The sequence below is a fragment of the Cydia splendana genome, chromosome 8 (genome assembly GCF_910591565.1).
Source record: "Cydia splendana chromosome 8, ilCydSple1.2, whole genome shotgun sequence".
Lineage (NCBI taxonomy): Eukaryota > Metazoa > Arthropoda > Insecta > Lepidoptera > Tortricidae > Cydia > Cydia splendana.
Genome location: NC_085967.1, coordinates 18,266,579 through 18,278,670, shown reverse-complemented (window position 1 = coordinate 18,278,670; position 12,092 = coordinate 18,266,579). Strand labels below are relative to the sequence as shown.

Here is a 12,092-nt window from a genome sequence, read left to right as displayed (position 1 = left end):
TCATTTATTTAGACACTTTTTTTACACACTTTTATTACACACTTTTATTTAGCTTCACTGCGTATATACCTATATCTCTATGTATACATATATGGTGCTTCAAATCTTGTAACTTAAATTTGAACCACTTCCGGGTGTCTGATTGATCTGAAATTTCGCAATGTTCCATATTTCCGATGACAATGCAATAATATGCTAACATGGAGCTGATCTGATGTTGCAGTCGGAAGGTAGCCACAGGAACTCTTCGATGGAAAAACATAAACACATTGAGTTTAGGCTCATTTGAAAGGTCTCGAGAAGTACTTGATAGACATGCAAAGGAGAGAAAGTACAGTCGGCAATAAAAGTGTGTATCAAAAAATATTTTTGACGGTTACTTGTTTCTAGTTACATATTATATTGTTGTACTTCTGACATTATGTTATGCCGATTTAACCTATACCTAATTGTATAAACTATGATACTCCGCAAATGTACTTAGTCCCACAGCATGAGTATCAGCACCAGCTCGCAAAGGGTCTCTTTAACCAAAAACTGATGAGAAAGTTAAATTTTGCCCACTAGGGTGGCAAACCACCTAATTAGATCCAAATATCGAGTTGTTTGGAATTGGCGTTTAAGTAATAGATTTTGAATGATGAATATTTAATATCATTCATTTGGATGTGATTTCAAAATGTTTTACAGTGAATATTTTCCTCGCGTTGGTGTGGTGGGAAATTTTGTGTTTCACCCGGTAGTAAAGTTTGTTTACCTCGTGCTTAAAACCCTTGCAACACTTAAGATTCCACTTTTCGAACCTTTTTTTAAATCTTGCTTGGTTATCATTATTAGTACGAGGAGTTAAACAACAACTTTGCCCCCTTGTAAAATAGATCCCAACAAAAACATAAATGTGAAATGAGAGCCAAGTTCAATATTAAGAATATGTGTTGTTGTTGACTCGCTGACAAAAGAATTGAGATCTATATGGGTGCCAAGTTCTGTGCTGTGTAGAAAATCCTGAAATTATAAAGGATTTGTCTTGGCTAGTTTTTACGTATAGGTTATTTATTATATTTGACTAGGTACGTTACTTTTCTAAAATTTGGTTTGTTGGTAAAAACTAGCCAAGACAAATCCTTTATAATTTCAGGATTTTCTACACAGCACAGAACTTGGCACCCATATAGATCTCAATTCTTTTGTCAGCGAGTCAACAACAACACATATTCTTAATATTGAACTTGGCTCTCATTTCACAATTATGTTTTTGTTGGGATATCATTACTTTTTGTACAGAAATTACTATAGTAAGTATTCTATTCATCATGAAAGCAGTTTGCCTAAGCTGAAAAGGAGACCCTCGCTAACGCGCGGTCAGTTGTCAAAAAGTTTCAGTTTTCAGATTTTTTCTTTTGTATGCGCCTAATAATCTACCTTGATGCCAAATATCAAGTTTCTAAGTCATCTAGAAGTGGGTTAGGTTTTTGGTCTATAAGTATTAATTTATTTTTCTATCTAAATATCAATAATTTCGAGTTTTCAGATTTTTCCCTTTATATACACCTAATAGTCTACCTTGATACCAAATATCAAGTTTCTAAGTCATCTAGAAGTGGGTTAGGTTTTTGGTCTATAAGTATTAATTTTTTTTTCCATCGAAATATCAATAGTTTCCAGTTTTCACATTTTTTCCTTTATATACACCTAATAGTCTATCTTGATGCCAAATATCAAGTTTCTAAGTCATCTAGAAGTGGGTTAGGTTTTTGGTCTATAAGTATTAATTATTATTTTTTCCATCGAAATATCAATAATTTCCAGATTTCAGATTTTTCCCTTTATATACACCTAACAGTCTACCTTGATGCCAAATATCAAGTTTCTAAGTCATCTAAAAGTGGGTTAGGTTTTTGGTCTATAAGTAGTAATTATTATTTTTTCCATCGAAATATCAATAATTTCCAGTTTTCAGATTTTTCCCTTTACATACACCTAACAGTCTACCTTGATGCCAAATATCAAGTTTCTAAGTCATCTAGAAGTGGGTTAGGTTTTTGGTCTATAAGTATTAATTATTTTTTTTCCATCGAAATATCAATAATTTCCTGTTTTCAGATTTTTCCCTTTATATACACCTAATAGTCTACCTAAATGCCAAATATCAAGTTTCTAAGTAATCTAGAAGTGGGTTAGGATTTTGGTCTATAAGTATTAATACTTTTTTTTCCATCGAAATATCAATAATTTCCAGTTTTCAGATTTTTCTCTCTATATACACCTAATAGTCTACCTTGATGCCAAATTTCAAGTTTCTAGGTCATCTGGAAGTGGGTTAGGTTTGTGATCTATATGTCAGTCAGTCACAAAAATGCCGGTTTTTACACGTTGATTTATCAATAACTGTATGAGCAATTTTTATGAAATTTTGTATTTTGGACAAGCTAAGGGGCTTGAATACATGTGCCAAATTTCATTTGTGTAGGTTAAGTAGGTTTCAAGTTGTGAAGGGGTCAAAAGTAGCTCGAAATGGTTCGTGTAATATTACACGCGGTTGCTGCGTCGCCAGTTCCTTTTTCTTTGAACTTGGCTGGACACGCTACCGCGTGTCTAGATAAATATTAGGTACGTAGTTAGCAGGATGAAAATAATTATTAATTATTTATTATTTCCTTCTTTAGCGCTAACATATTTAAATTTATCCGTGACAATAATCATTGGAATGACAAAGTATTACGATGACTTTCCTCGTTTGCCATGTTGGAAAATCCCAAATTTAATAGGAATAATCCTAAAGCAAACTGGTAAACCTAAAACAGCATCAACATTTTATTTTACATAGTAAAACCTGCTTAACACAATCATGTTTAAAACGATTTTCTGTGTAAAATACACCATTTTGCACTGAAGCTATCATCCATTTTTAGGGTTCCGTATCAAAAGGTCAAAAAGAACATTATTTTGAACGCAATTTTGTCCGTCTGTTTGTCTGTTACATCGTTTAATACCTCGAGACCTACTTACGCTACCTATCGATTTGAAATTAAGTTATTTTAAACCACACTAGCTGGTAAACGCTTTCTTGATTGGTCAAAAACTGATGAGAAAGATGCATTTTATCCACATGCGTGGCAAAGTAATCTGATGCAAATTTTGAGTAGAATTGATTTTTATCATGATTTTCAATGATAAATATTGAAACATGTTCATTTGGATTTGATTTTGTTTGATATTTTACATATAGTATTTTCTTCGCGTTGGTGTTTTGTGTTTCACTCGGTGGCAAAATTTGTTTAACCCTCGTGCCTTGAAACCCTCGCAACGCTCAAGATTCTACTTTTCCAATTCCATTCCATTCTATTTTGGAATTTTTCACTTACTCGGGTACCTACTTATCAATAGCACGAACGGTTTAAGACCCCATCAACGTGCACACTAGCGCCACTGCTAAATAATCGTGATTATTTAAATTTAACGACAGGTATTTAAAAAAGCGGGCCGCTACGTACTGTATTGTGTATTTAAGTACCTTTTGAATACATCAAACTAATTTTTATGTTGCTGGATTCGTCGATCTAGGAACTCAAAACAAAAGCGGCCGTTTTAACTTTGCACGCATAGATTGACGAATCCAGCAACATAAAAACTAGTTTGGTGTATTCAAAAGGTACTTAAATACAAAATACAGTACGTAGCGGCCTCCTTTACGTCCTTTACGTTTCGTAACGTCATTTTTTCCAGGCTAGTGGCAAGTGCTCCTCGAGCAGATAAAGATGGTCAAGTATTTACGTGCGAACTGGCGACTACAACCTGTACTCAAATGTCGGTGCCACTCCCAGCCGTCACCTCCAGAGGTAAATGAATAGAATAGAATATAAATCATTTATTCAGACAACACATCAATACAAATAACACGATATAGCAAGCTCAAAGCAAAGGTAAATAAAACATTGAATAATTTTACGGTTTAAATCATTTGTTTTAAAGTCACTTTGGCGACATGTTTCGGAGAGCCTAGGTCTCCTCTCGCGCGAGCGCGAGTGACTTAAAACGCGTGAGTCTATACCGTAAAATTATTCAATGTTAGTATGTCTCATAACAGTTTAAATTCGGGTAAATAAAACAGTCGAAACATTTGAAGCCGAAATGGTCTCTGCAATGCAGCTGGCACGACTAGCGTGGTCGACGACGCTGGTTTTCTGTGTACTGTGATTGATATATATGTACATCAAATTGTGTCAAAATTGTGATCTACGTTTATATAATCCAGTGAAATTATAGAATTTTGTAACGTGGCTCTTCTGCGTCAAATCCGGTAGTTCTGATTTTTTGCAGACTTATTTATGATTATCAAACTACACAACGGGACTTAATCGCGTATTTAAGTTTTAAGATTTACCTCCGACGTTTCGAGGACGGCGTTGTCCCCGTGGTCTCGGAGAAGACTGGCTCAAGTTGACATCAACATCTTCTAGCTTCTTCTATATTAAAACTTAAATACGCGATTAAGTCCCGTTGTGTAGTTTGATAATGTTTAATAATCGTGAAAGTTTAAATCAGTGTTATTTATGATGTTGGCCCAATTAATAATCCAAGTTTGTGACCTTCAGCGCCGAACGCAACTTTGTCAAAAATCGAAAAACCTGCGAAATTTTCGGTTTTTATTTAGTGTAGGGCGATTCTAACCCTAAAGGACTAGTTTTTGATAGTACCTTCCTTAGAAGTTTTTAAAGAAGACTAAATTTGCTACAATACAAGATTAGAACTGTCTCTGTAGATTGAATAGTTTCCGAGATAAAGGCTTTCAACATTTAGATTTTTTTGAAATTGAGCTCGTAAGCTAAGTGAGTGCAGTGAGTATGCACTTTTGACTCAGGCGATGCCGCTTGGCACGATTGCTCCTAAGGTCAAACAAAGCTGATTTGGCCCAGTAGCTACGAGATGGTACCGTGCATACCCCCCAAAAAGAGAGGGGAAAGGTCGGATTCCCAGGTCCAATCTATGCTATATTTTGTTCCTACTCTTAGGAGCTAGGGCACGTTATATATGTATAATTTTCATATAATTTAGGGACGAAAACATTATATACATACTTTTAAAACGCCAAGTTAAGTGTTTTTTTAAAGATTTTTAACTTTTGACTTTGGCCATAATTACATTTCTATGGAAATCGTCACTCAATCCGCTTCATATTTTTACAAAAAAATGTATGAATGCCTGCTTTGAAGTGATACTTTATAGAATAAGGAAGCCCTAAATTATGTGAAATCCAAGATTCATATAGCTGCTCTGAATGTCCTCTCACTGAAGTCTGAAGAAAACCTCACAGAACTCGAACATGCTTTACAACAAATCAAATGGGATATAGTGGGACTAAGTGAAGTTAGAAGGATAGGAGAGAACATTGCTGCCTACCCAGACTATTTGCTGTACCATAAAGGAGAAATCCCGGGCCAGTATGGAGTAGGATTTATAATCAAAAAACATATTGAGAGCAAAATAGAGGGTTTCATAGGGATTTCAGACCGAATAGCAATGGTAAATATTAAGCTACCAGGCTATGAAGACCTTTGGTCTATTATGCAAGTCTATGCACCCACAGAACGAGCCGATACTGAAACAGTTGATAACTTCTACCAAGACTTGAATAAAGCACTACAACTACACGCTTACAAGAATTTAATTGTGATGGGTGACTTTAATGGACAAATTGGAATGCGACAGCCAGAAGAAAACACGATCCTGGGACCATTTACATATTGTGATAAAGTTAGAAGCAGAAACGGAATGAAACTTATAAACTTTGCAAAGGAAAACAACCTTACCATACTAAATACAATGTTTAAGAAAAAAAGGAACAGGATGTGGACTTGGATATCCCCGGACGGGAAAACAAAAAACGAGATAGACTTTATAATGACCAACAAAGTCAAATTCTTCTCAAATATGAAAGTCATCAACAATTTCAACTTTAATACCAACCATCGAATGGTACAAGCGGAACTGATGATAACTCCACCAAAAAGACCGAGGCCAAAATCGAATATAGGGACCACAAAACTTACTAATTATCAAACTGACCAAATAACAGCTTCTCTGAAGTCAAAACTTGAAGAATACAAGAAAGAGACATCAACCAAGGAGGTACAAGAAAAATACAATTGGTTTGAAACAACAATTAAAAATTCCATCGAACAGCAATGTGATAATAATAAACATCATCACAATAAGTGGTTGACAGACAAAACTCTTAACCTTCTTGAACAAAGAGGTAAATTAATAAATGAGAAAAACTCTAACGACAGACGAAAACAGCTAACAAAAATCAGTAAAGAAATTAAGGAAAGTATTAGAAGAGACAAATATAGTAGCGCTGGTGGCCTAGCGGTAAGAGCGTGCGACTTTCAATCCGGAGGTCGCGGGTTCGAACCCCGGCTCGTACCAATGAGTTTTTCGGAACTTATATACGAAATGTCATTTGATATTTGCCAGTCGCTTTTCGGTGAAGGAAAACATCGTGAGGAAACCGGACTAATCCCAATAAGGCCTAGTTTCCCCTCTGGGTTGGAAGGTCAGATGGCAGTCGCTTTCGTAAAAACTAGTGCCTACGTCAAATCATGGGATTAGTTGTCAAGCGGACCCCAGGCTCCCATGAGCCGTGGCAAAATGCCGGGATAACGCGAGGAAGAAGAAGATTAGAAGAGACAAATATCAAAGAAGAATGGAAACAATTGAGAGACACATAATACAGACAGGAGGGATCAAAAAGGCTTACAAGGAACTAACTTATAAAAAGGACTGGATCGTGCAGATGAAAGATAGAACAGGAAGGAAAAAGAATCAAAGACAAAAGATATTGGAGATTGCTACATTATATTACAAGAAACTATATGAACAAACCACGGAAGAAATGGAAATAGAACTCCCAGATACATCAAACGTACCCATGATACTAAAAGAAGAAGTAGAAAATGCCATAGACACTCAAAAAAAGGATAAAACCCCAGGTCCAGATAGAATAAGCAATGAAATCTTAAAACAAGCGAAATCGATAACACCTATCCTCACAGACATCTTTAACAACATCATCGACACAGAAACCGTACCTCAACAATGGAATGAATCCAACATAATCCTTCTGTACAAAAAAGGTGACCAATACGACGTTGGAAACTATCGGCCTATAAGTTTGATGTCCAATCTATATAAAATATTTGCCAAGATCATACTTAAAAGAATTGAGGGAAAACTTGATGAACAACAGCCAATAGAACAGGCGGGTTTTCGCAAAGACTATTCAGTACTTGATCATATTCACGCTGTAAGGCAAATCATAGCAAAATATAACGAACACCAACTTACATATTATCTGGCATTTGTAGACTACAGTAAGGCATTCGACTCTTTATTGCACACCAAGATTTGGGACGCACTAAGAGAACAGGGGATTGAACAAAAATATATAAGATTAATAAGAAATGTCTACATAAATAGCTCGGCATGCATTCAGTTAGAAAAGAAAGGTGAACAATTTAAAATTGAAAAAGGAGTAAGACAAGGGGATCCCCTCTCCCCGAAGCTTTTCTCAGCTGTTTTGGAAATAATCTTCAGAAAATTTGAATGGGAAAATCTAGGATTAAACATCGACGGGCGCAAACTGACTCATCTAAGGTTTGCAGATGACATTGTGATATTTGCAAAAACACCAGAGGACCTAAGCAGGATGTTAAGTGAACTGTCATCTGAGAGTGTAAAGGTTGGACTTAAATTGAACCCCGAAAAAACAAAAATTATGACCAATGGAAACAAGACAAACATATTTGTAAACGAATCACAAATTAACTACATTGAAGACTATATTTATTTGGGACAGCTGATATCACCTAAAGATGACATTAATAAGGAAATAGAAAGACGTATAACAAACAGCTGGAAAAGATATTGGAGCCTGAGTGAAGTAATGAAAGACAAAAGCATAAAAATAACAACAAAAAGTAAAGTTTTTGACACTTGCATATTACCGATTTTAATGTATGGCAGTCAAACATGGACCATAACAAGAAACAATATTGATAAACTTACCATTTCTCAACGAGCTATGGAAAGAAGTATGCTAGGGATCAAGATGATGGACAGAATAAGAAATACCATTATAAGGAAAAAAACAAAGATCCAAGATGTATCCCTAAAAATTAAACGGCTAAAATGGAAGTGGTCCGGACACATGATAAGAGGAAAAAACAAATGGAGCAAAATAATCACTCAGTGGTACCCAAGAGAAGGTGAAAGATACAGAGGCAGACCGCTGAGCAGATGGGATGATGACATAAAAAAAGTTGCTGGAGTAACGTGGCATCAAGTGGCAATGGAACGACAAGAATGGAATAGATTGGAGGAGGCCTTTGTCGAGAGACAAACGGATCTACAGAAAGTGGCCAAGGCCCAAATGATAGAATACATATAATGGAATAAGAAATGTTCACTGTAGACTCCGAAATAAAGGCTATATGTAATGTAATGTAATGTAAAATTATATGAAAATCATATATAACTTGCCCTAGTTGCTAAGAGCTTAGATTGGACCTGGGGATCCGACCCTTTCCCCTCCCTTTTTGGGGGGTAGGCACGGTACGATATCGTGGCTACCGTGCCAAATCAGCTTTGTTTGACCTTAGGAACAATCGTGCCAAGCGGCATCGCCTGAGTCAAAAGTGCATACTCACTGCACTCACTTAGCTTACGAGCTCAATTTCAAAAAAATCTAAATTTTGAAAGCTTTTATCTCGGAAACTATTCAATTTACAGAGACAGTTCTAATCTCGTATTGTTGCAAATTTAGTCCTCTTTAAAAACGTCTAAGGAAGGTACTATCAAAAACTAGTCATTTAGGGTTAGAATCACCCAAAACTAAACAGAAACCGAAATTTTCGCAGGTTTTTCGATTTTTGACAAAGTTGCGTTCGGCGCTCGAGGTCACCAACTTGGATTATTCATTGGACCAACATCATAAATAAGTCTGCAAAAAATCAGAACTACCGGATTTGACGCAAACGCTAAATGTATAATTTTACTGTATTATATATGGAAAGGTGATTTCGCGTCGGTCGTCCACTTTTCGTCTTCATGAATTTCGATAATACTTAACTGGTTTTTATTTTTCAGTTCATGGGGGTGATAATTATAATCATAGTTTCTGGCTTGGAGCTAGTGTGAAAGCTGGCGACGAATATCTATTTGTAAGTATTTGTTTATTACTGGTTATAGAGAATCGTCTTAGTAGCTAATATATATTTAAATATTGAATTATCTTATATAAATCTTTGTTTTAGGTTTGTGCTCCTCGGTGTACTAGCCAAATACAGGTATCAGGTGTGTGTGTAATATGATATTTTTTTATGGCTACAAATATAATGACCACCAAAAAATACTTTGGTACCCTAAATAAAAAAATCATGCTTACCAAAAAAAATTACTGAACACCAAAAAAATAAGGCCTAAAAATACAAAAGTACCACCACTTTAATTACGACTGCACTTCAAATTGTATTCAAATACCAAATATATTGAATGATCACCAAAAATCATTAATGATCACCAAAACTTGAAGACCAAATTAATGCGATATTTTCACCTAAATAAACCACTATGATTACCAAAATACATATTACCAAATAAAGTAAACTGATGCCAAAATTACTAGCCCCTCCCGCTCAACCCCCCGTAGCCCGCACCGCATACCTACCTAACCTAATCTACTTTTCTAGTAGCATTTCGTTATGCTACTAGAAAAGTAAGTTAAACTGCTATCAGTTAAGTGGGTTAGGTTAGGTTTGAACTGCGACCCTTACAGAAAAGAAATGCTACTAGAAAAGTGGGTTAGGTTAGGTTTGAACTGCGACCCATACAGAAACGAAATGCTACTAGAAAAGTGGGTTAGGTTAGGTTTGAACTGCGACCCTTGCAGAAAAGAAATGCTACTAGAAAAGTGGGTTAGGTTAGGTTTGAACTGCGACCCTTACAGAAACAAAATGCTACTAGAAAAGTGGGTTAGGTTAGGTTAGAACTGCGACTGTTACAGAAATAAAATGCTACTAGAAAAAGGTGACGAAGTGGATTAATTAATTTAATAGGATAACGATATATTAAATGATTGCACATTTTTAATTAAAATGTGGTTACAATTTTGTGATCATTTACTATTTTTGCGTTTACAATGATTATTTTGGAGCCATTTGCTTTAATAGGATAGCAAGATTTAAAAATTTGGTTATCATTTTACATTAAAATGGAGTTCTAATTTTGGTGGTCATTTACTATTTTTGGGTTTACAATGATTATTTTGGTGTCATTTTCTTTAATAGGATAGCAAGATGTAAAAATTTGGTTATCATTTCACATTAAAATGGGGATTGAAATTTGGTAATCATTGACTATTTTTGGGTTAATAATGATTATTTTGGTGTCATTTCCTTTAAAAGGATAGTAAAATGTAATAAAATTGGTAATCATTTCACATTAAAATGGTGTTATAATTTTGGTGATCATTCATGATTTTAGGGTGGTAAAATAGATTTATTTGGTATTAAATTTTACTAAATCTGGTGATCAGTTAAATAGCAGCCTTTTTTTATTATTACGTCGACATTAAAACGACTCTAAACTTTCACAATATTTTAATAAGTAGGTACTAAAAAATAACTGAAATTGAAACTAATTATAACCAACAGTTTTCTTTAACAGGCAATGTGTTTGGCACGAACGGACGTTGTTTTTATAAAGACTATACAAATCCTGGCAGCCATTTCACCAACATGCTCCAGATCTCAAAGGAGGACCGATCCATCAATCGCACGCATAACGGTTTGATATCAATCAATTAATTAATCAATCAAACACGTGTTTCGCATACTCTGCGATTGTTAACCTTTTGTATGCTACTGTAAAATGTTGTCTGTTCAAAATGAACTTATTAAGGTTGGCATGCTTAAGTTGAATGTAAGGATACACTGATCACTGCTTAGTCTTACTAAAAACAAAGACATATATAACTTCGTATAAGATAAATAAAGTCTAAGAAAAAAACGTGCCTCGGAAATCAAGAAAAAGTCATTCTCGCATAGATGGCGCACACACCTTTGGCCTATTCTCGGCTAGATGGCGTGACGACACCGTTTCATATTTAACAATTTTAACACATCGATATCAGTGAATGAACATGGGTCAAAATGATATAAAAATAATAAAATCATTTATCCATATATATTCATTTATTTGATAATTTTATACGTGTTTATTTTGAGTTATAGTCGTGTGTCGATAGATGGCAGTAAATTTACAGTGACTACAACATTTACTATGACAGGACCCCTCTATACTATCTATTATTTTTGCTAAAGATTAAACATATAAAGATAAAGGATGACTCACGTTAGGCCGGGCCGACCGGGCCGTGTCCGGGCCGGAGCTTCCGGCGCTAGATAACAGATGACAGGTGATCACGTGATGCGTTCCATAGAAAACGAAACTCCGGAAGCTCCAGGCCGGACACGGCCCGGTCTAACGTGAGTCATCTTTTATGTAGATGACGATATAGCTCTGCATAATGACGCCACACGCCTTAGTATCAACAAAAAGTATCAACTAGGGTATCAAAACTGAACCAATGCAGTGAGTTCTTTAATTCGAAAATGGCGGACTGTTGTCACATTATAATAAATAAGAGTATAGTGGCGTTTTAGAAAGTTGATTTTAAGGAAAAGTGCCGCTGAGGACCCAAGTCAAACTCGGAACTTATTGTAATTACCTTGTTTGTATTGCTCTAAAATGTATTAGGGTTATTCCCTGTTATTTTGGGGGAGTTGAGAATAATGATCCCGTCTCAAAGGAAAGTGTAAAACGCTAGAGCGTGCTGCTATATTTTTTTTTTTAGAAAACGTGACTGATGCCTTTGGCTGGAGTATGGACATAGATGTGAAGGGTGCGCTGCGGGTCGGAAGTCCAGCTATCGCTGCAGGTAAGCACGTGTACCAATCGAAAATATTTTTTTTATACAGTTGCTCAAAAAGTGCTACTTTACGTAGCTGTTTAGCGTTCACAAAGTCGTTTTG

General features: G+C 35.5%; 1 protein-coding gene across 1 annotated transcript in view; it reads left to right on the top strand.

Annotated features, from left to right (window-relative positions):
* The window catches only part of LOC134792965 (integrin alpha-PS4-like), a 32,504-nt gene that overhangs the window by 379 nt on the left and 20,033 nt on the right, over positions 1-12,092 (top strand). Inside the window, exons 2-6 of the mRNA XM_063764454.1 lie at positions 3,727-3,839; positions 9,148-9,221; positions 9,315-9,354; positions 10,726-10,845; positions 11,915-11,998. Of these exons, the coding sequence (XP_063620524.1) occupies positions 3,727-3,839; positions 9,148-9,221; positions 9,315-9,354; positions 10,726-10,845; positions 11,915-11,998 (431 nt within the window). The remainder of the gene's footprint in view (positions 1-3,726; positions 3,840-9,147; positions 9,222-9,314; positions 9,355-10,725; positions 10,846-11,914; positions 11,999-12,092) is intronic.